General features: G+C 41.3%; 1 protein-coding gene across 1 annotated transcript; it reads right to left on the minus strand.

Moving 5' to 3' along the window:
- Positions 1–643: 643 nt before the first annotated feature.
- On the minus strand, positions 644–24,437 carry LOC147035726 (extracellular calcium-sensing receptor-like). The gene is made up of 5 exons (XM_085869261.1): positions 24,404–24,437; positions 23,861–24,159; positions 11,266–11,389; positions 9,001–9,387; positions 644–1,107 (listed from the first exon to the last, which is right to left on the minus strand). Exons 1-5 carry the CDS (start codon positions 24,435–24,437, stop codon positions 644–646), a joined length of 1,308 nt encoding a protein of 435 aa, XP_085725387.1.
- Between the last annotated feature and the right edge of the window lie 433 nt (positions 24,438–24,870).

The following is a 24,870-nucleotide window of genomic DNA, read 5'->3' on the forward strand; positions in this document are numbered from 1 at the left end:
AAACTAAACCGATCACCAAAAAACACCAAAGGACATAAGTCAGACAAAACGATGCAACATCTTCATGAATACATAAAAATTAGAAAATACGCTTATGATTAACCATTCTTAAAACACAAAACACAAACATATGTCTTTTTTTAATCCAGAACCGACCATTTAAATGCTGAACTTTTCTGTGTCAAAATAATTGCCACAATTTTTATGCTTCTTGGAATTCTTGATTGTGCATTCTTATCAATAGCATCAATAACGCGTTTCAAAAAAGTTTCCTCATGACCACTGGCTATAAAAACTCCCTAAGAATTAATATCATTTTGCTCTGTTTTCAGAGAATTGACAAATGTTATGGCACCACATCTTTGACTCCTGTGCTTTCATATGATTGCATGCCCTGACGTTGATGGTGATACACAGTGTCCGAAGCCAAAAAAAATCAAAAACCTCGTAGAAATTTATCTGCCAGCAAGATCAGTTTCACCAAATGCAGTAAATGGTACTCACAGGTAAACCAAGCAGTGATGATTGCAGGTAAACCAAGCAACGTCACAATTACAAGTCTTTAGCAATGTGCAATGGTGGAATCATGACACCAAAACCAATATATATTTTATGAAACATTTTATTTTGTTCAACCCAATAATTATTTTACACTTTTAACCAAGACCACGTAGCATTTTGGTAACATGATGCATCCAAAAAGTCCAAATGATATCGTGATAATAGTAAATATTTTTGTAATGATATTGAATGTTCCTTCTGTGCTATTGTAAGCTGGAACAAAGGCCAGGCAAACGAGTAGGCAAACAGTCATGCTGAAAGTAATGAACTTTGGTTCCTCATGAACAAAATCAAACTTCAGTGCCTTGAAAGCAAGAGCGTAGCAGGAAATGGCAATAAAAACGAGATAGGAAAGTGAACTGACTGGCCACGCCATTGATGTCCCTCCACACTCTAAAGTTACCACATTGGTTTTGATCTCTGTGTTACGTATGAGCCTCGGCTTCCCAACTAAAGCCCAAATAAGACAAAATATGATTTGCGGCATCAGGCAAAGTATCACCATGAGTTGGTCACCAAGTGTTCCCCACTTATAAAATGAGCCACCTGTGGATAATATGAAATCAATAAAACAGACACTTACATTGTGAAAGAACCTGTGAATGGTCTGTATGGAGAAGCAATTCGTTAAAAGTACAAATCAACTTCAGTTTTAAAAATCCGGATGATACTAAAATTGTAACAATTGTAACAATTAGATGAACAAAGAAACCAAAATCTAGCAGGAACCCAATCACAAATAAATTCCGAAATCATAAACTTGTCAAACACTTGGAATATGTCTTTCAATCCAACCAAATCTCACACTTTTATTAAGACTTTGAAAGGACTGTCTGACAATTCCCCCCTCCCATCTACTTTCTTCTCAATCCTCTTGAAGAAATTCAATCAATCAAACAACTGGGTATAACTGTCAGCCATGGTTTTTCTTGGGCAAACCACATTTCAAAGTTCAGCTGCCGACTGGGCATCCTCCATCATACAAAATCCTTGCTTGGCACACCTGAACTCCTATTCACCTCCAAGGCCTTCATCTGCAGCTTGATGGAATACTGCTTTCCTTTCTGGGCTGGGTCCACTGCTCCAAATCTTGCTCAGTTTGACGCCATCTGAAAGTGCTATTCTCGTTCAAAATGTTTTTCAATTTTCAATTAAAAAAATTAAAACATTATTTTTTTATTTTTTGGATACCACTTCAAGGCCCGTGTAAGAGCTAATACACAGAAATGTATTGCGAGGTAGGAGACAACAAGGGCAGGAGAAGGAAGCACAAACTAGTGGGGAACAAAGACAATAGGATATCTGTACAAGGGAGAGGAATGGGGCAGGGTACACAGGGTAAACAAGGTGGTACTGCATGGACTTTCAGGAACGGAAAACAGGGAATATGAAGGAGGTGGGTTTGCGGTGGATTAACAACGTTAGCAAGGATCAAGATTTTGGATGGGCGAAGATTTGAGATGGTGGTGGACAGCTGTTTTGAAGACTTGGAGTGAGGAGTGTGATTGAAGAGACTTGGGAAGTTTGTTCCAGAGAAGGGAAAAAAGAGGAATGAAAGTGAAGGCAAGCAGTGATTCTTGATTTTTGCAGTTTCACCAGAAGGGGGGTTTTGGTGGCCCTTGAGCATCTTGAGGAAATATAGGGGAGACAGATCACAGACAGAGCAGGGGGGAGGGCAAGGCTGGAGAGGAGACAGTGGAATACAGAAAGACCACTGACCTTCCTCCGGTGAAATAGTGAGAGGCCCAAATATTTAACTTAATCACAGGTGATACCAATGATCCTAAAACTCTTGGTTTCCACAGCATGGTCAAGCTAGGTGTGATACAGCAGCAAGACCGAAGGGGGGAGCAGTACTCCATCAGACTACGGATGAAAGCCGGTTTGCCAATATAAGTATAGTAAAACAAAAATATATGAAAGTAATATTTCCGAAACTTGGTGAACTAAGAAAGATATTATCAAAACAAATACAGCAGTGGCATATCACCCAAAGGTTTTAAGCTTTATGGTTTATCGCCTGCAGGGGGCAGGGATGGCTTGCTCCGAAACTTTGTTACATTGGCAAGTGCATAAATTGGTGAATGACGAAGGATGAATCTGTTATTTAATGGAGCAGATTCTACAAGGGATGGTGGAGGAAGTTGATCTGCCTCCAAAACGTGAGATGTTGACGAGAACGGTGAGCGAGGAAAAGGATTCAGAAAGTCTGCTAGAAGAGGTTCCGCAAGTATTGTGGACCAAGCACGATAATGATGTGGGTCGCATCATTGGGCCAGCACCCCGAGTGGTCAAACTAAAACCTGGAGCGCATTGACCAAACGTACGCCAATATTGTCGCCGAAAGGAGGCGCAGGCTGGAATAGGAAAAGTAATTAAATCTCTGAAAGAACAAGGGATAATTGTGGAAACTTCAAGTCCGTGTAACACACCTATATTGCCGGTTAAAAAGCCACAGAAGGATAAGTTGAGATTTGTTCTAGACCTGCGAGAGGTAAATGAGGTGATTCAACGTGTTCACCCAGTGGTACCTTGTGCAGAGGTGCTAATAAAATATATTCCCGCAAGCTCCACCCATTTCATGGTAATTGATTTATGTTCTGCATTTTCCTCGGTCCCTATTGAAGAAGAATCACAATTTTTGTTCGCTTTAACGTATAATGGCCACCAATATACATGGATGTCCTGCTGCAGGACTTTGCTGATAGCCCTACATTGTTTTCGCATGTGCTGCATAAAGACTTAGATGAAGTAGTATTAAGAGGAAATTCAGTGATGCGACAAAATGTGGACAATTTGCTAATTTGTTCCCCAAATATGGAAGCGTGCGAAATAGATACGCTACAGCTGCTCAAGGCATTGGCGAAGAAAGGCCATAAGGTAACCAGTGACAAACTGCAACTGGTGCAGGAGAAGGTTAAGTATTTGGGCACCAAATTTTGCACTGGAAAATAAAGTTGGACAGGGGAAGGGTAACTTCAATTGCGGAAGTGCCCCACCCTTGTACAAAAAAGGACACAATGCGGTTCCTAGGCATGGCAACCTACTGTGGGCAGTGGATTGTCGATTAGGCAATTCTGACTTAGGAACTGTATTGTTACGAATCTGTGCCCACCGGCGTGCGAACGACTGCTTTTCACTGAATCAACGCCGTATGCCCACCGGACGAACAATTCAGTCGTGACTTTCCGGATCAACGCCGGAAACCAGTCACGGGTGTGTTGCAGGCACACCGCAACCTGGTCCGTATTTTACCCGTGAGTCACAGGTTCGGCTCGCCGAATATCGATTTACCTTAGTACGCATGCGGGTAGACGACTGAGAGATTGTACCTCAACAAAGGCCTGCTTGGACACGAACCGCTTAAGCGTTTCGTTCCGTTCTGGGATAACCGAGCAGTGTATTATCGCCAGGCCTCGTTGGACCCAATTCCATTGTTGGTTATTTAACAACCAACTATATTCCGAGTGCAATATGGCAGTTCAATTTAGGGGAAAATGACGCAACAAACAGGTTATATTCAAACAAGCACATTTATTATTACACAAACATGCACGTATACAGTAAAGCAATGGATGGGTGAAACATATGCAGTTATTGTGATGAATGGGTGACGGGACAAGACGCAAGCAAGGCAAAGAGTTACCACCGTCTATTTATTATGTACACTTATCGGCAGTTCTACTTAATGGGACACGGCGCTAAAACTTTCATACAAAGCAAAGCAAGGAAAAGACCCAATCAAAGGCGAGGGGTGGACTGGACCTCTCAGGATCTTTATGACGTGGAGCTTTGTGGACCGAAAGAGCCCCACGAGACCGTGCAGGTTACTTCCACCCTCGTGGTGCCTCGATGTGGCGACCCGCGACGTCCCGTCCCCACGGCAGCGAGCGTAGCCGCGGTTGAGCCCAGGCCTTGCCAAGCGGCCGGGTGATTCGGGCCCCAGCCGGCAACGCTTTTAGAGGAACAAAAGGGTCTTGATGCTCTTCCAAAGTTGATACTCTTTGTCAGAACCCGTCCGTCCCTCAGCGATGCTCGGACTGTCCTGAAGCCCGATCACCTCAGACCGTTTGACGCTGGCTGGTGAGCTCTCTCCGGCTCTCTCCCCCTTCCACACATGAACGCGCAGCTCCGCGCAGCACAGCAGGCTTGGCCGCGCTCCAGCTCACGTCTACTCCGCGACACTCGAACCTCTCCACCGACTGCAGGCTCCAAGCTCCAGACCTCCACGCAGCTCCTTGACCTCCCCAGACTGACTTCCACTCGCTTCTCTTCACGCTGCGTTCAGTGCGTGCTTTTATTTCCACCGCACCTCCCCCCTCCCTCCACGGCACGCGGGGGAAGAATTCACCCAAAATCAGGCCCCCACTTTACATAAACTTTGAGCCCTAGCTTGAATCGCACCTCCCCCGTCCCAAAGCGCGGGAAAGCAGGAAAGGGGGGGGGAGGGGAAATCCCATGCGTGTTATTGGAGCTTCTTCTTCCCTGATGAGCATCCATGACATAGATGTCATTCGCTGCGGAGAGGTTTGTGGTGTGGTTGTTGTTATGAAGAAGGTTGGCGTTTTGTGGTGGTCGTGAGGGTGGTGTGGTTGGGTGGTTGTGGAGAAGGTGATTCTTGCTTGGCGGGGTGGAGAAGGTGGTGAGGCGATGGTGGTTGTGGGAAAAGTGGTGAGGATGGCGTGGTTTGTTGAGATGCGGATTTGGTTGTGGTTGTGGAAATGCGGTTGATCCAAAATAACGATAGCAAAAAAAAAAACACTACCTCAAAGATCACAGCCCTGTTAACACGAAAATTTTCGCTTTAGGCATCAGTGTGGAAATTTACCTGAACACACACTTAGCAATATAACTGATCTTGGCGATATCCTTTATCGTGTCCTGTGAATTTCCACAACGGTAACTATGTTATAGGAGATAAGAATCAGCCCAATGTTAGAATGGAACTGGAAATGGATGTACACCAATTAAGTATGTGCTTCGACTCAGACCTTGAGCCTGAGAAGTTTTTGGATGGAGATTTTACTGAATGATTTGTTAATCAGAGGGTTTGGCATGTGATTCTATCTTTGTTGGGGCAGGTGGCATCTCTCCCTGGGTTAAGGCCCTGTCACACCTTGACGATTTAGCCAGCGTATGCCTGACATATGAAAAATTTGGCTGAAACGCTGGCACACATCGAATACTTTATGGGGAAGTTTCTATGCGTTAAGAGCATGCTGGCAGACGTAGTAATACGCTGGCATACGTCGTAGTACACTGGCATTCGTCGTAGTACGCCGAGCTGTTAGACAAATTTTCCATGCTTGAAGTTTTACGACGTATGCCAGCGTCTGACTCACACGTTCTGCATAATGCTGGCCATAAGTTGTAGGCACGTTACATGATCATTGACGCACGTCGACAGACGTTACTTGTAAGTTACTCATAAGTCGAAACACGTCAAGGTAATGTTTAGCGTACCCGAAACTTATTTCTAACGTATGAGTAACGTGTTGTAGGCACGTTGCGCGATCGTTGACACGCTTCGACACACGTTACTAGTACGTTACTCATAAGGCGAAACACGTCGCGGTAATGGTTAGCGTCAGTGTTCCAGACTCCATGGTTTTTTTTTTCTTCTTTTCTTCGGTATGACGATGATGTTAACAGTTCGATTTCTAGTGTGTTTATAATATAATATAATTAATAGGCTGCCGCTCAACGATTTAAATCATAACCACACTAGAAATCGAAGTGTGAACATCACCGTCATACCGAAGAAGAAAAGAGAAAAAGAAAAATTACCCCCTTGCGGGAGTGACGGTCATCTCTGCGAGAAATAATACCACAAGTTCTCAATGGTCAGTTATGACCGAAGACTACTGCGCAGCTCCACTGCGCAGCTCCACTGCGCAGCTCGAACTGTGCAGCTCGAACTGCGCAATTTGGTGAAAGATGACTTGGCATTTTGGCGCACGTGTACAAAATTATATTTTGAAAATAAATGCCGACGTTTACATTTCGGGTTTTGAAACTTTTGCACCTTCGGCGGAAAATGTATGAATATAATATACACGGTCAGCTGCTATGCAATGACACCATTCACTAACTTTTACCATGCCCAGTAGAGAATATGTAGCCTCCTGAAGGTAGGTCAGTTTTTGCAAACTTTGAAGTCATGTGACGTGAAAAAAGAAAGCGAATATCGAAAATCCGGCCAGAAGAAATTTAGATATTGTCCCATAGATTCATATGCCACAATCAAATTCAAGATTGCGTGAGAAATGTTGGAGGAGATAGATTTTGAAATTCGTCATTTTCGCATTTTTGCCAAATTTGAAGTCACGTGACACGAAAACGAAAGTGAATGTTGAAAATCCGGCCGGACCACATTTAGATATTGTCCCATAGATTCATTTGCCACAATCAAATTCAAGATCGCTTGAGAAATGGCGGAGGAGATAGAATTTGAAAATCGTCATTTTCGCAACTTCAAAGGCCTCGTGACCTTGACCTTGACCTTCGGTGACCTTGGAAGTCATACAATCGTGTACGTCTCATCGACCTCTACCAGGATCACTAATGACCAGATATCCCGCTTCAATTTCATTGTGAATGGAAGGACGGACGGACGGACGGATCGAAGGACATCGACGCTCATATTATTAGGTCATGCTCAAAGAGATGACCTAACAAAGAAAAACAGGGAGTCTGGAACACTGACGCTAATCATTACCTCGACGTGTTTCGACTTATGAGTGATGTACAAGTCACATGTGTCAACGATCGCATCACGTGCCTACAACTTATGGCCAGCGTATGCGGAACGTGTGTCATACGCCGAGTATGTCGAGAAATTTTCAACATGCTGAAAATTTCTCGACGTACTCGGCATATGACGACGTATGCCAGCGTACTACGACATATGCCAGCGTGTTCTTAACGCATACAAAACTTACCCATAACGTATTCGTCGTGTGCCAGCTTGGTTCGGCAATTTTTTCATACGTCGCCATATGCTGGCTGAAACGTCAAGGTGTGACAGCGGCTTCACACTTCGATGTCTAGTGCGGGTATGATTTGAATCGTCGAGCCGCAGCCTATGAATAGCCTATGCCACGTGATCGTCGGCGATACGCTGAGGCACGCTATGCATAAGTTAGACTATCCATGGGCATAGGTTGTGAATGCCAACAACACGCTCAGCATTTGTTGGTAGAAGTTATCTATATGTGATTGAAACGTTCTGTGTGCGATAATAATACGTTATGCATACGTCCAACACGTTATTATATGCCCATAACTTTTAAAAAAACATCAATAGTTCAGCGTACGCCAACGTTTTACATACATTTTGAGACCTTGTCATACGCTGGCTAAAACGTCAAGGTGTGACAGCCCCTTTAGAGAGGTGCAGTGGGAGCCTTTCGACCACCATGGAGACCATCTGGAGCTACCCCGAAGGATGGAACTCTTCCCAGGGAGCGGTCTGTCTGTGCCACAGAGCTGGGTCATCTGCCAGCCTGAATTGAGAAGATGCTTGGTTGTGATTTAATAAAACATTGTTTCTTAAAATAACATTAGGAGGGAATGTTGGGATTTGTACCTTCTTCTTATTAACTTTGTTTGTTCCAAAAACTTTTACTCACTCTCCTTCAGTAGCAAAAAATAGACTCCTGCTTGCTGTTCACAAAACGAATTTAGAGCACTGTGTGTTGAGATAAGGATGTGGTCAGTAATCCACAAGAATGCTGTTAGCAGCATTAGGGAGTTACTTTACTTTGAGTTATCTTGCTTGTTTGACAGTTGTTGGAAGATATAAGCCAGCTGCTCTCAGCTGGTCCTGGGAAAGGGGAGGACAATTGTGAAAACAGCATTTGACAAAGATAAAACTGTGCAGAAAAGAGAGTGAATCAACTGCCCTGGAAGAGCACTCTCAGAGCTTCTTCAATTACTTAATTGGAGTTCCTGGTGTTTGCTTTCCATGTGCACGTATGGTATACAATAAAGTTTTCTCTCAAGTACATCGACGTCTTCATGCCTTAACTGCAAGTGTGACCGACGAACCGACGACAGACCATACACGGAGAATGACAAAAATACGCATTGTGCAAAATGCAAGTGGTACTATGGAACGCCAAGACTTCCCAAACATTGTCGGCATGCCCGCTAAGTGCGACAGCAATTTCATAGGGATCGTGTGACGGCGAGCCGAGTTTTTAGTGTGCAAGCTTGGTATTATAATAGATATATATATATATATATATATATATATATATATATATATATATATATATATATATATATAAATAAATATATATATATATATATATATATATAAATATATATATATATATATATATATATATATATATATATAAATATATATATATATATATATATATATATATATTATCAATATTATTATAATTGTTATCAACAAAAGTCCTTTTTTACCTGAAGGACGGTTAAGTTTGCATGCCATGCTCGCTAAGCATGAAACAGCAAATGTAATAAACACTGAGACCATTGGATCACCAATGGAGCATTTCTTGTCATCTGAAGCTTCGAAGAAGAGAAAAGAACTCAAAAGTGATCCCATGAGGGCCAGGAGGAAAAGCACAATTACACTGACGTCAGTGGTTTTGATCACCAGTTGATCTCTATAATGAAGCACGACAATTCCAGCAATCATTATCATCATCACGCCAATCAAAATGAAGCTCGTCATAATTAATGCTGCAGGATTAGTGAATGCCAAGAAATCTTCAGGCATTTGATCGCAGCCATTTTTCTCTTCATTTGATGAAAAATATTGAGGACATGAGAAGCACTCCAAGGAATCTGGGAAACAAATTTTAAAAGTCAAATGAGAATCAATACAATGCAATTTCCACTTCAAACATGAGGTCAGGCAAATGCACATTTCAAAAAGCTGTCGCACTCAGAGGTGGGTTGCATAATTTTTGCTGAAAAAAAACGAAGATACAATAACTTCACCACTGGTTTTGGAAATGTTGCATTTTCTGGAATCTTCTTGCACAATCTGTCACTTTTGCTTCAAACTTGTCTTTCCAAATTGCAAATTATTTTCATTGTTCTCCAGGATATATATATATATATATATATATATATATATATATATATATATATATATATATATATATATATTGAAACATGTGGAGTGTGACGAGCACTCCCTGCGATCCCCATTGGACAAAAAAGGACATGATGCGGTTCCGCGGCATGGCAAACTACTGTGGGCAGTGGATTGTCGATTATGCAATTCTGACTTAGGAACTGTATTGTTACGAATCTGCGCCCACCGGCGCGCGAACGACCGCTTTTAACCGAATCCCTGCGATCCCCATTGGACATTGGACAACATCCCTGAGGGTCATTTACCCAGTGTTTATTGTCCAATGATAGACACAAGGGTGCTTGTTTGCTGGTAACGCTGATTCGTAATGGAAACGCTGGTTAGACAAAAAAGTCCCGATTGGACTCCCTGCGATCCCCATTGGACAATCCACTGCCCACAGTCTCCTCCTCCACTGTGCTTGCACTCTCTCAGAGAACCCAATGGTATGGGTGAATGCATGTGAAGGTGCTCCATTTGCGCTCCAGGGATTTGAACGCCCATCAGTATGGATGGCTGCATGCAGTGGTATGGGGCAGTTAGTGATGGGAGAACAGCTGGCGGTGACAACAGGAAAGTTGAGGACCTGCGATATGGCCGGCAATGAGGTGAGGCAACTGGGATGCAGCGAAAATCCATCAGGCATGAGGTGAATAGGTGTGTGGGTGTACAAAGACGAGAAACACACGAAATGTAATTGAAAAGCACCAAATAAGCAAGCTGTGTGAAGTGAAAAAGAGCACTGTACAGCAGGCATCCTCAGGTCAATAGACCCTAAGCTTTTGCACAACCACTCATTTCTGGTCATGTGCTGGTGCTGGTGCTTGAGGTCAGAAGGTGGAGTGCTTTGTATTTCATGGTGGAAACATCAAGCAAAAAAAACGTCATCACATCATCGATGGGCGACTCTGCTACTTTTTTATTTTTACTTGCGTGTAATCTTGTGTTGTATGTATATGGGTGATAATGCGTGTGAGGTTGTTGTTGTTGGTGTTGTTGTTTTTTGTGTGTATTGGGGAATCTTCCATTCTCCAATTGACAGATTTACATGGGAAACTTCATGGAGTCATGGATGGGCTCTGTTCGACCACCTCTTCAGAATGGCAGCCTACCGAGCATTGGCGATGCGCGCGTGCGCACGCGCACACACACACACACACACACACACACACACACACACACACACACACACACACACACACACACACAGAAAACAGACCTCAACATAAGTTAAATCGAAACCTGCACCCTGTGTGTAGTTTCATTTTTTTACCAGAATAGATAAATAATGAAATTACATGTATTTTTTTTTTTTTGGCCAAAGAGGTCTCAGAGGAATTCTGAATGTTATCCATTGTCCTCTTGTACCTCGTGCAAACAAAAGTGGTAATTTGCGGGAAGTGGTAGTCAAATTACATATCTCATAATAAGGTGATTGCCCCAAAATAAAACTATTTAAGATCACTCATTATTTGAAGGTTTCATTGATTGAGTGATTATTTTTGACAGGAATTGGAGTGGTTTTGTTGATTACCTAAAATTTATGTTGAAAATCTTCCAGTGGATTTTATAAGTACACCGACCTGTTCCATTAGAGTATTCTCGACTTGTGCAAACAATGCAGTCAAAGCAGCAAAACGGTTCCCCTTTACGTGCAACCTTCCTCGTTCCTGGGACGCATGACTCACTGCACACCGACTGTGGAACCTGGAAAACATTTCTGTTATGGGTTACAAAAAAGTATTTTTCTGTGGTATAAGGTCATCAATGCAGTGTTGGTTTATGTTTTCCGCAACTTACAAAATGAGTAACTAGAAAGGCAGTCAGTTGAGCACGTACCTCCGACAGAGTGAGCAGTTTACGCTTTGTATCCAAGTAATAGGTCGGATCTGCATCCGAACCTTAACCAAAATCTAATTGGCTTGTTCTTATCGCCTGTCCAAATCATCCACCAATTTTTTTCATTATGCGTTCATATCTTCATGAAATACCATACCATGTTTCAACATTGGTGCTATAACACATTTGCAAAGTGTCACTAAAATTTCGAGTATCCGGATTCAGATCTTCAACAAATTCAGATCTTCATCCTTGTCACACACCCAATCTGCCCACCATGTTTCATTCGATTCTGTCGAAAGCGTTTTTAAATATCATGCTGTACTGTACTTTAAATTGGATTTGGCCCTGTCTCTCAATGATGAAGAATCACTTCAAAAAACAAAAAATTCTCATATCTGGATCTGATTCGGATCTTCACCAAAATAAAATTATTTCGTCATCGTCTGAAGGAGTAAGCTGGATGGCGGTCTCTCTCAACAATGGAGCATGCTCATCCTGGATGTGTTCAGTTGTCACTAGGCTGCTAAAACCAAAATGCTGCTCTCTCAGAGCAACACTGATCTCGCCATCATCCCAGGTGGGATGACATTGCTCCTGCAGCTGCTTGATGTGTACATTTACAAGCTGTTCAATGATGGGCTACGTCATTGCTGGTCAGACTGGATAATGAGTGGGGAGAAGAGCTACACCAAGAGCGGGAGGATGAAAAATGTCGAACTTCTGATGATCTGTGGCTCGATCATCAAGGTGTGCGAGGAGATATGGTTGGACATCATCAAGCTGCATTTCTGAAATGCTGCATCTCCAACATCATGGACGGCACATAGGACAACATAATTTGGGAGGAGGAGGCTGCAAATGACAGTGACTGTTACGTGGACAGCGAAGGGGACTTGCTCTATCTACCCTGATTTGGACAAGGAGTTGTCTGCCATCTTCGACGAGGAAAGCATTGATGAGGATTTCATCGGTTTAACTGAAAAGCTTCATCAAACCCAAACGGCCTTTTTCAGGGCGACAAATCCATAATAAATATGTATGATACTAGTATGAATCCCTTTTCTTCCTTTCTCTAGTAACAAAAAACAAATCTTCTTGAGAGTATTAAAAAATAAGGAAGAAAATTAAAAACTTATTGGTATCCCCTCCACTCTCATCAACTTCTTGAAAATGAGAATAAGACTGTTAGACGAAAATAAGTGGACATAGGAGTAAGCTTGTTGATACCTCCATCACTTTGTTACATACAAAGTTAATGTACAAACGTATTTAGATAGAGATCAGAAAATAAAAACATCAATATATTCATTTATTTGAGGGTGAAAAACATGGGTGTGGTGAATACACCGGGAAAGGTTTTTTTTGTTTTTTGAGGGTGAAAAACAGGGATATGATTAATACACAGCAGCGGTTTATACACCGGAAAATTCAGTAATCATTTTAGGAGAGGAATGTTTCTTGACAGTTTACTCAGCAATCAAAATAGTTCCCCAGAAATTTTCTGCCTCAGGTCAAGAAATTAGCAGCCTATGAGAATTAACCTGCTCTGGAAAGAAACCTCCATCTTATTACCCTGTACCGCCCCCCCCCCCCCCCCCACTGAGCGAGAGACAGGGTTTTGCAATTGTGTGTGTGTGTGTGTGTGTGTGTGTGTGTGTGTGTGTGTGTGTGTGTGTGTGTGTGTGTGTGTGTGTGTGTGTGTGTGTGTGTGTGTGTGTGTGTGTGTGTGTGTGTGTGTGTGTGTGTGTGTGTGTGTGTGTGTGTGTGTGTGTGTGTGTGTGTGTGTGTGTGTGTGTGTGTGTGTGTGTGTCCAGGCCATAACATATTCACTGACTGAGCTTTTGTTATCAAATCTTCATTAAACCATCATTTGGAGAACATGAATATGGAGAACACAAATAAGTAAAATGGACAATTGTTTTTTTTAGTTGTTGTTTTTATCAAGTTTAGTAAGAATACAAAGCAGATGCAGATGGGCTTTGGATTTTGAGAAGCTTCGAGTCTTCCCTTGAATCGGTGTTGCCTGGCCTACCCAAAATAGCTTAGCATATTAATTCTACGTTCTGCTTGAATAACGTAGTCAAGTGTCATTTCTCATATGTAAATAAAAATGTTGCAATGTTTTTGTGTTTTTTGCCAATTATTGAGAGGATTTTATAAAATAAGTCGAATATTATTTAATCTACGTGTGCAAATCTATAACTTGTAACTTTGCAAATATGATAACTTACATTTTTATTCCCATCACTCCAAAAATATCCATCATTTTTAACAAAAAACCTCTGATCAGGTGGAGCTTTGGAATCATAGTACCCAATGGTTTTAAATATTATTTCACTCTTGGCATCTCTTTGCCAAATTATTTGGTCATAGAGTCCAGGAGGGTCACCGTAATCATCAAAAAACATCTCTCCCAAATCCGTTTTAAATTTCACTTTTCGCATGTAAAACAGGAGCTGAAAAAGTGAGGGGTACAAAGAAAACCATGCTATTTTATTTCCTTTTTTTAACCATGTTGTTCACAACACATTGTTGTTTTTACCACAAAATAAAGAAACGGTAAACAAAGAACGATTAATTCTTACTTGCCATGGATGGAAATCAGATATTCTGCCACATGTCCCATTGTACAATGGACTGCCATGGGACGTACAAGTTTGGATGTCCATCAAGGCATGCGCGACAGCATGTACAGTCAGATAGGTATAATATGATAGATATAGTTTGGAAACATCTGTAAACTGTGAGTAAACATTATCTAATGATTCTTGGCCTGAGCACGGTGGAAGTTCAATTTTTTCACCATCCCAGGTGCATCTGAAAACATCTTCCCACAATTCAACTACATAATCATTCAATGATTTCTCATTCCGATAAAGTGGGGTTTCTTCTCCTATTTGTTCCCCACTGATTGTCAAATATTTTCTTGTCTTGTTGATATTCAAGTAGTTTGGGTAATTTGATGTAAAATTATTGCTTTGCTTTACTGTACATATCTAAGGGTGCAAAACGTGTCGTGAAAGTTTAATTAAACAATGGTTTGATTTAGTTTACAAATTACGATAAAATTTACACTGTCGTACAAACGTTGCAATAAATCAAAGTGAGTACACACACTCAAATTTTTCAAAATCTGAAATAAATATTCTGAGAATAGCATGTATCATGTGAAATTCATTTTCCAGGTTACCACACCTTGCTTCATGTCAGGCTTTCAAATGAACTTTCATGTTTACAAACACATTCAGGTTGAAGATATGGTGTATAAGAGAAGGAAGACTCTTTTCAATGAATACGATCAAACAAAGACAAAATGTCATTTGGCTCACAGCTGGAGTATTTCATTTCATAAGGGAAATAAAGTGAATGAGTGAAAAAGACAAAATGTAAGAGCCCCGTTGTTTTAGTAATATTGTTGCATGGAGTTATAGGACTAGCCCATATCTATGTACAACTACAATTGTCACCAGTCTACCAGTCGGCCATATTTAATTTGATCACAAAATAAAGTGAGGTGCACGTGTATGTCATCATGCTCTTTTTTTCTGCAAATTTTGAACACAATTGGACAATGTATATTTGCGAAATGCTTGGGGATACAATTCAGCAACAAAATAGCCATGAGTTGGCCATTTTGGATGTGATCTCAAAAAAAAAAACACCTGCATTTGCAAGCCATTTTCTTTATCTGGGTAATAAGTTTGCACAATATTGATAAATGCATGGTTGAGAATGTGTTCAACATCGAGGTTTTTTACAGCTAAAATGGCCACCAGTCTACCAGTCGGTCATCTTTGCACATATAACAAAGTAAAGTCAAGAGGAAATGTATGCCATCGTGTGCTGTGCTTGTGCCAAGTTTGACCAAAATCGAACCATGAATATCAGATAAATGGTTGGGGACACGTGTGAGTCACAAAACAGACGCCAGTCGGCCATCTTTGATCTGATAACAAAAAAATGACATGCATATGTAAGCCATCATTTATTATCTGTGTGCAAGTTTGAACAATATCGGTAAATGCATGTCCGAGAAATGGCTGAGCTTGTGTTCAACATCAAATTTTTCACAACTAAAATGGCCATCATCTTAGATCAGATTTTGATCAAAATAACATGCATATGTAAGCCAACATTCATTGTCTGTGTGACAAGTTTAAGCAATTCCGGTAAATACTTGTCCAAGAGATGGTTGAGGAACTGTTCAATATCCAGTTTTTGAAACTAAAATGGCCGCCAGTCAACCATGTTCGATCCGATCTCAAAATAAATGACGTGCTTTTTAAGCCAACATTCATTATCTGTGTTACAAGTTCGAACAAGATCGGCAAATGCATATCTAAGAAATGGTTAGGGACGTGTTGGACACCGGTGGGAGGGTTCAACAACTAAAATGGCCGCCGGTCGGCCGTCTTTGATCGCATCGTGAAACAAAATGATGTGCATATGTTTTTCACCATGTGTTGTCTTTTTGCCAAATACGGATAAAATCGGTTCATACACATCTGAGAAGAGCGCGCGCGCACACGCACGCACGCACGCACGCACGCACGCACGCACGCACGCACGCACACACACACACACACACACACACACACACACAAGAAAATCGAGACCAAATCCACAAGCTCTGATTTTGGACGATGTCCAATGGGGACTAAAACGCATGAAGAATGAACTCACATATTTGTTTCAAACATGTAGTTTTAGATGAAGTTTTAAGAGTGGATGAAGGTCGTTGAACTTTTGGAATGCTTCATCACAATGCTGCCTGATGTATCGAAGATGTTGCAATGACATTAGCATTTCTCACTTATGAAATTTGAGTTGTTGGTTCTCTCTGAGATCGTGAGTGCACTTACACTTGTTCAGGGAAATTGAAGAGCTATAAATCTGAGCCAAGACAGAATACAAGCTTGAAAATTGCCTCAAGATTGATTTACACAAAATAGTATAACTCCATATAATGCAAAGAGCACCAGAGACCTTTCATATTAAGGCCCGGTCACACCTTGACGTTTTAGCCAACGTATGCCGATTTTTTGAATTTTTTTTTCTAAAACGCTGGCACACGTTGAATACGTTATGGGTAAGTTTTGATAACATTGAGAGGACGCTGAAAAACACTGCCATACGTCGTAGTACACTGGCTTTAAACGTTGTACTTTTTGGTTGTCCTCAAACATTTTCATACTTGAAATTTCACGACATATGCCGGCGTATGACTCACACGTTCCGCTACGCTGGCCACAAGTTGTATGCATGGTCTGCGATCGTTGACAGACGTCAACACATGCTACTTGTAAGTTAATCATAAGTTGAGACACGCCGAGGTAATGTTTAGCATACCCAAAACTTATTTCTAACCTATGATTAACGTGTTGTTGGCACGTTACGCGATCGTTGCCACACGTCAACAGACGTTACTTTTAAGTTACTCATAGGCTGAAAGACATCGGTATAATGGATCATCCTTGCGTCAGCGTCCACGGCCACGGCCAGGACACTTATTTGCAGCATTCTTCAAACTTTTCTTCGGCATGACGAGGATGTTCACACTTCGATGTCTAGCTTGGCTATGATTCCAATTGTCCATCGGCAGCGTCTATTTAAAATAGTCGAGTTTGAGCGTTTTAACACGTTCAGAAGAAACGCTACAAATTTCAAAACCCCAGCAACAAAAAACAAAGGCGAGTGACAGCAATTTAAATCATTCATTGTAAACAATGAAAATAGCTGAGTGGTACCGTTTAAAAGTCGTTGAGTGTAAAAAAAAAAATCCAATTGTTGAGCGCAAGCGTCTACTTTCAATAGTGGAGATGCAGCCATTTAAATCGTTGAGTGGCAGCCTATGAATAGCAAACCCTACGTCACCAGCAAAGATAAACTGCCGCACGATATGGATAAGTTAGGCTATCGTTGGGCATAGTTTGTGAACGCCGGCTACACGATAATTATTCGTTGGTATACCGTATCTATAAGTAATCAAAGCGCTCTATGCACATTATTAGTTCATTGTGCATTTGTCCAACCCGTTATGAATAGACCTAAATCGTAAAAACAAGCTATAGCTCATTGTTGAAAAAGCTCCATAAAAAATTAGCCGCGAAGAACTTCGAACAATGGTGAAAAGATGTCTCCTACCCGTGGACACGCGGACGCAAGGACGATCCATCATAACCCACACCCTCCCCCTCACACTCACCTACTACTGCCAACATGAACAAACTAATACTAATACTAATACTGATACTGATACTGTTACTGCTGACATGGACATCGACTCAAAAAGGACTCGAAAACACTGTTGGGTTCCCCTTTTATGAGCAGCATTTTTATATACCAATTCCCAAAACCGCTGGGAACACGTCTTTATATGGCAGTTGTAAGCTAGAAACACGTTCATTTATTTTTTTTTGTCGACCGGAAGACGTCATTGGAATCCGTGTACATACGTCAATGTGTGTTGGGACTACGTAAAGAAGTGGTTCAAAGCACGTCAAACATAAGTTAGAAATAAGTTTCGAGTAAAAAAGACATTACCACGACGTGTTTTGACTTATGAGTAGCTTATAAGTAGCCTTTGTGGACGTGTGTAAAACTTATCCCCATCGGATGCGGAAGGTGTGGCATACGCCGATTACGTCGTAAAATTTTGAACATGTTTAAAATTTCTTGACGTACTCTACTTACTACGACGTATGATAGCGTACTTTAGCGTTCTACTCATGTACACCAAACTTACTCATACCGTATTTGACGTGCCCCAACGTTTTAGACACATTTTTCTTAGGTCGGCATATGCTGGCAAGATCGCCAAGGTGTGACCGCGATGTTGACACTTCCATTTCTACGGCAGTTATGATTCGAATCGTTGTGCGTCAGCCTTTTAATAGGCTACGTCACGACATCGTCGGCGATGCGTGCAACGCACTATGCCTAAGTTAGACTATCGTTGGGCATCGGTTGTGTAGGCGGACAACAGGTTCAGCATTCGTTGGTATAAGTTATCTATAACACAACGAAACGTTCTGTGTCCGTTACTAATGCGTTATACATAAGACCAAGTCGCTATGAATACGTCCGAATCTTTAAAAAAAAACATCAAAAGTTCAACATAAGCCAGCGTTTTACATACATTTTAATACGTTGCCATCGCTGGCTAAAACGTCAAGGTGTGACCGGGCCTTTAGTGGGGCAGATAACAGCAATTTTTGAGAGGAATCGTGCAAATGATGATACAACCATCAAAGTTGGCACATTTGTTCTCCAGGGGATTCTAATCAAATCTGCCTGATTGGCCATTTGAAAATCCAAATTTTGAAAAATTTGGATTTTCAAATGGCCAATTTGATCAGAAATGCCAAATTTGATGCTTGTATCATAATTTGCACGATTTTTCTACTATCTACTACACTATATTAAGATTTGTGGCCCTCATTGGACTTAGTCCGAAATGGTGGATGATGAATTTGGTCTTGATTTTCGTGTCATGCATGCGTACATTCCTAACCATATCTCAGACATGTGTGGACCGATTTTATTCATACTTGGCAGAAAGACAACACATTATGGTGTGTATAAGCACGTCATTTTTTTGACAGAAGAACCAAGATAGATGACTGGCAACATTTTGTTAAAAACCACAAACCCGGTGTCGAACATATCCTCAACCCTTTCTCAGACATGCATTTACCGATGTTATTCAACTTGAAACACAATGAGCCTGGTGTGGCTCAGAGATTAAGGTGGTGGGTTGGGATCCTTGGAGTCCTGAGTTTAAGCCCCCCTGGGCGCTGAGTTCGTATCAGGAGGGTTGACTCAGCCTGTCATCCTTCCTAAGGTCGGCAAAATGAGCACCAGTATACTGGTAATTATCCCTGCAGGGTCAAAGGCGATTAAAGGGTTTGCGTCAGAAAGGGCATACGGAGTAAAAACGTTGCCCCAAGAAAGGGGGCCATGATTGGAGCCTGCAAAAAGCTGAGCCCTGCTCTGGGATAAAGGCTTTCAAATGGTGTGATGATGATTCAACTTGAAACACAGATAAAGAGTGATGGCATCCGTCAGCAATTTTGTTTTGTGAAATGACATCCAAGATGACCAACTGGCAGATATTTTAGTTATTAAAAAAAACCTGGTGTTAAACACTTCCTCAACCATTTCTCGGAAAAGCTTTTAACGATGTCATTTAAACTTAGCAGACAGATAACTAATGATGGTTTACATAAACACGTCAATTTTTATCGATATCAGAACCAAGAGGGCCGACTGGTGACTATTTTAGTTGTAAAAAAAACCCAAAGTTGAATACGTCCTCCGCAATTTCTCGGACATGCATTTACCAATGTTGTTCCAACTTGGCACACAGATAAAGAATGATGGCTTACATAAGTACGTCTATTTTTTTTTAATAAAAAAAGAAGAGGTGCATGATGGCCGACTGGTGGCCGTTTTAGTTGAAAAAAAAAAAAAACACGATGTTAAGCATGTCCTCAGCCATTTCTCGGACATGCATTTACTGATGTTTTTCAAACTAGGCAAACAGATAGTAAATGATGACTTACATAAGTCCATCATTTATTTTCGACATCAGATCCAAGATGTCCGACTGGCGGCCATTCTGCTACTTAAACGTGTCCCCAACCATTTTTCCAACATGTATGGTGAGATTTTGTTCAAACTTGGCACAACCACAACACAATATTAGCATACACTTTCACCATACTATATTTTGCCATCTGATCAAAGATGGTTGACTGGTACACTGGCAGCCATTTTACTTGTTGAAAAACCCTGTGTTGAACACATCCTCAACCATTTCTCAGACGTGCATTTACCAATCTTGTTTAAAATTGGAAAAAGATAACGAATATAGCTTACATAAGCATGCCATTTGTTTTCAAGATCAGATGCAAGATGGCCGACTGGTGGCCATATAAGTTATATAACCTGATGTTGAACACGTCCTCAAAAGTTTCTTGGACAATCATTTCCCGGTGTTGTTCAAACTTGACACACGCTAATGAATGATGGCTTAAACGTGCACATCATTTTTGTTCAAGATCAGTTCCAAGATGGCTGATTGGTGGACATTTTGTTAATTTAATGTGTCCCCAACCATTTCGCAGACAGGCAGGATCCGATTTTGTTCAAACTAGTCATAAGCACAGTACATAATGGGATACACGTGCCCCTCACTTTATTTTGCGATCTGATAAAAAACCAGCCAACTGGTAGATTGGCGATTTAACTCCATACAAGAGTCCATCAAAGATGGCCCTTAAACTCCATACCTAAAGATTACTAAAACAACGAGGGCTATGAAATTTGTCTTTTTTACTTTTTGCTTCCAAGTTTGACTTTCAATTCACTTGATACAAAGTGCTTGGTTATAATTCTCTTTATTCGATGCTTCAAAATTGGGGTCTTGGTGCCATTCTTAGTGGAAATATTATAAATTCACCTTCGATCTTTGGAGATCTCCTTCAATCTACTTACTGGTTTAGAATATCGATGATTGTCAACTCTTCTATTTGCGAAACAAATCCCAAGTAATTCAATTGAAAAAGCTCTCAGACTCCAAGCAATTACATTACTTTTTGGAATATCTGTTCCATTTGGTTGTTTTCTCCCTTTTTAAGTGGCAAAATAAAAAGTTAACCCACCCAGTGCCCAAAATATCCACATTCTTTTAAACAGGAGTTTCAATAACCAAGTTTTCTGACAGGATAATATAGAATGAGTGAATTTGCCTTTGAGCTGCATTATCTAGGTCTGATTACATTCCTCATGATAAAACAAAACAAAAAACTGCTGGATTGTGCGAATTCTGTGGAATCTGGGGAGTGGTGGAAGGTTGATAAAGTGGAGTTAGAGAGAGAACAGAGTAGTGGCACTAGAAAAAAAAAAAAACAACAGAGAATGCCTGTAATGTGAGAGGAACAACCCTTTTGTTTCAGTATTATGACATTACATTCCATTAATCTTGGGCTTCAGATGCTCCAGAATTCAGGAGAAACCATTGGGATGCTGGAGTTTCAACTCCAGCTCAGAGATGTGAGCACTAATTCATTATACAATGAACAAATGCCTTGCAGGTTGTGAAGAGATATGATTTTTCAAGTTCAACTTTAAATCTGCCATGATCTTTCTTGGGAAAGCCACATTTCCACCATGGCCTCCAAAGCCAGTTGCCCACTGGGAATCGTCCACGTGCAAAGTCCTTCCTTGGCCCACCTGAGCCCCTGACCACATACAAAGCTTTCATCCACAGCCTGATGGAGGACTGCTCTCCCCTCTGGGATGATGCACCTGCCTACCACCTTTCTCGGTTTCATGCTGTGGAAACGAAGGCATTTTGGATCATTGGCATCTCCCGTGATGAAGCTGAGTCTTTCGGCCTATCACTCTCTCACTGAAGGCAGGTCGGTGGTCTTTCTGTCTTCCACCATATCCTCTCTGATCTCACCCCACCTGCTGTGTCTGCAATTTGTCCTCACCATATTTTTGCAGGGCGCTCAATGTCCGCAAACAACACCCTTCTGGTAAAACTACCAAAATCACGAATCTCTGCTCACCTTCACTCTTTCATTCCTCTTTTTCCCGCCTTTGTAATAAACTCCCTCACTCTATTCAATCCCATTCTTCCCTCCAGTCCTTAAAAACAGCTGTTCACCACTACCTTTTAGCATCCCCCATCCAAATTCTTGATCTTTTCTACCCCCTTTAATCCACCCAAAACCCACCTCATTCAAATTCCCTGCTTTCCAACATGAAAGTCCCTGTAATGTCCATCTTGTATTCCCCGTGTTCCCTGCCCCATCCCTCTCCCTTCCACAGATTTCCTAATGTCTCTGTTCGCAACTGTTTTGTCCTTCCCACTACCCCCCCCCCCCCCCTTTGCTGTACGTTGTGTGTTAGTTCTCATACGAATCTCGACAAGGTATACAAAAAAAATCTCAGACGATACCCCATATGTAGTTGGTTTTACAGGCCAGTTTTAATATAAGAACAGCCAAAGAGAGGTCATGGTGAAAAGTGAGGGTTGTTAAAAACAATATCATGGCTCGTGAAATAGCTGAAACATAAAATAGATCTAGGATGTTGCAGAACAAAGGGAACAGTATAAAAAGAGTGGGGGCAAGACAACACCAACAGTAGGGTTGAGGGACAATACAAAGGGAGACTTTGAGAAATTAGGGATGCCGAGAAGAATGAGGCCAATGTGTGAACACAGGGGGTGAACAAGATTAATACAACCGCATCCTGTCAGGAAGGAAAAATTGGAAAAATGGAAAAAGGTGGCCTTGGAAAGTGTCAAGTATTGGAGAAAGGATCAAAGTTGTGAATGCTGTTGATCATCTAAGATGGTGGTGAGCAGTCATCCTGAAACCATGTAAGGAAGAATGAGACTGAAAAGTGAAGAAGTCAGTTCCTCAAGTGGGTGAAAGGAGGAACAATGAGTGGAGGCAAGTGGTGATTCGTGATTTTGGGAGTTTCACCATAAAGGTGTCACTTACAGACAGACCACGTGCACCTTGCAGAAACTTGGGCAGAGTTGGAGACGAATATGCAAAGGGAAGAGGGTGCAAGATTGGACAAGGTTGAGTGGAAGACAGAGACCACTCAATTTTCTGTGAGGTGAAATTGATAGGCGCAGAGACTCAGTTTCATCTTTGGGATAATCCAATCATCTTGAAGACCTTGGTTTCCACAGCAACAAGCTAAGCAAGGTGTGACGCAGGGGTGCCAAGCCAGAAGGGAGTGCAATAATCCATTAAACTGGAAAAATAGTTCAGCAATGCGAAGGAAAGACTTTGCACGATGGAGGATTCCCAGTCGGTGATTGGCTTAGGAGGTGAACTTGGAAATCCTGTTTACCCAAGAAAGATCAAGTTGATCGTCAGCCCCATAAGTTTGTCAAACTGAACTTCATCAATAGTCTTGTTAAGAATGTAAAAGCGATGGATCACCAAATGGTTCTTTCGGAAAGAGAGTGAGAGTGTGAGATTTGTCAGATCACGTGTCACTGGCATTGAAGTTGATGAGACTAAATTTTCTCCAGGTTTTCGCCATGGAAAGAGATCGGAGGATTTATATGAACAATCCTACCAGGGTAATAAGGGTGAGACTGTGAGAAATTCAACAAATAAAGGATGTTCCATTTATCATACCATCATCTCATAATTTCCAAATCAGGAGATGCATCCACACATGGAGCTGGTGTCTGCAAATCATAGATACTTATTACATGTCTGTGGGATAAAAATAAAACGTTGGCCCTATTGATTTTCATCATCTTACGTGAATAGAAATGATAAAAATGATACTCATTACCTGGTTTCCATTGAGATAATCTTCCTTCAATATAAAACTTGTTTTTTTTGGCTTCACATTTCTGAGGAAATCTTGAAATTCTGCAATTTGTCCTGATTTTTCTCCAAAACCGATTGTGCCTTGAAAGATGTGAACATATCGAGATGTTGAATACAGCTGTGATGTGATCCAGTCAGATGCTGCGATCCATGTTTTCCCAGTGACATTTTGCAAAATAAGCTCTCCAATCAATGGCAATGCATCTTGTTCATTGGAATACAGTATGATTACACTTGCTCTTGTCTCTGCCACAAGTGTTCCTTCAATGCCACAAAAATAAATATTCAGAAGTTAAACATTCAATTTAATGATTTTCAATTTTATGCATAACAATGTTGCAGGCAATTTTCATCCCCATGCTGACCCCCTCCCTCTCCAACCAATGCACATGACACTGCCATGTCCCCACAACTTGATTCATCATCAACTCATCCATGTCTCTGATGCTTTACAGGAAGGGCACACATCTTACCTTTATGCAAAGGACCCACAAATGAAACAAACCTGCCACCTTAAAAAGTCGAGGCATCTCACCCATACAAAGATATATATATACAGAGCAAAATTATTTTGTTGACGTGGAGCCTCTGTATGATTTCCATGCTGACTATAAGTTGTTGGGTTAGTAGTTCACAGGCAGGGCACAGGTACCACATCCCTCAGATGGACAATTCCATTTGCAAGGAATAATTGTTGGATGTTAAAGATCGCACTTGGTGTTTCACGATTAATAAATTCCTACATTTACGAAGATAAATCATCCAGTGTTATTTTTTACCATGCGACTTCTACGCCAGCAATAAACCTATCTTTTTTTATATCTCTTCTCATGTTTGCAATATTTAATCCAGCATACGCTTGCCTCATTCATTCCAGAAATCAAGTCCATGCTTTCCTGCAATCCCTGGTGCTCCCACTTCTCAATTTTTTTTTGCATTCCAGGTCTCCTATTCTAATCAAAACACCCCCTT

Source organism: Eptatretus burgeri, chromosome 1 (assembly GCF_056783735.1).
Source record: "Eptatretus burgeri isolate ZD-2024b chromosome 1, Ebu_testis_v1, whole genome shotgun sequence".
In the NCBI taxonomy this organism is placed as follows: Eukaryota; Metazoa; Chordata; class Myxini; order Myxiniformes; family Myxinidae; genus Eptatretus; species Eptatretus burgeri.

Coding starts and splice junctions, on each gene's coding strand:
- LOC147035726 (XM_085869261.1), bottom strand. CDS start 24,437: ATGGGTGAGATGCCTCGACTTTTTAAGGTGGCAG. Junction 11,390..23,860: donor ATTATCTCAATGGAAACCAG/GTAATGAGTATC, acceptor AATGTTTTCCAG/GTTCCACAGTCGGTGTGCAG. Junction 9,388..11,265: donor AGAATACTCTAATGGAACAG/GTCGGTGTACTT, acceptor TTTGTTTCCCAG/ATTCCTTGGAGTGCTTCTCA.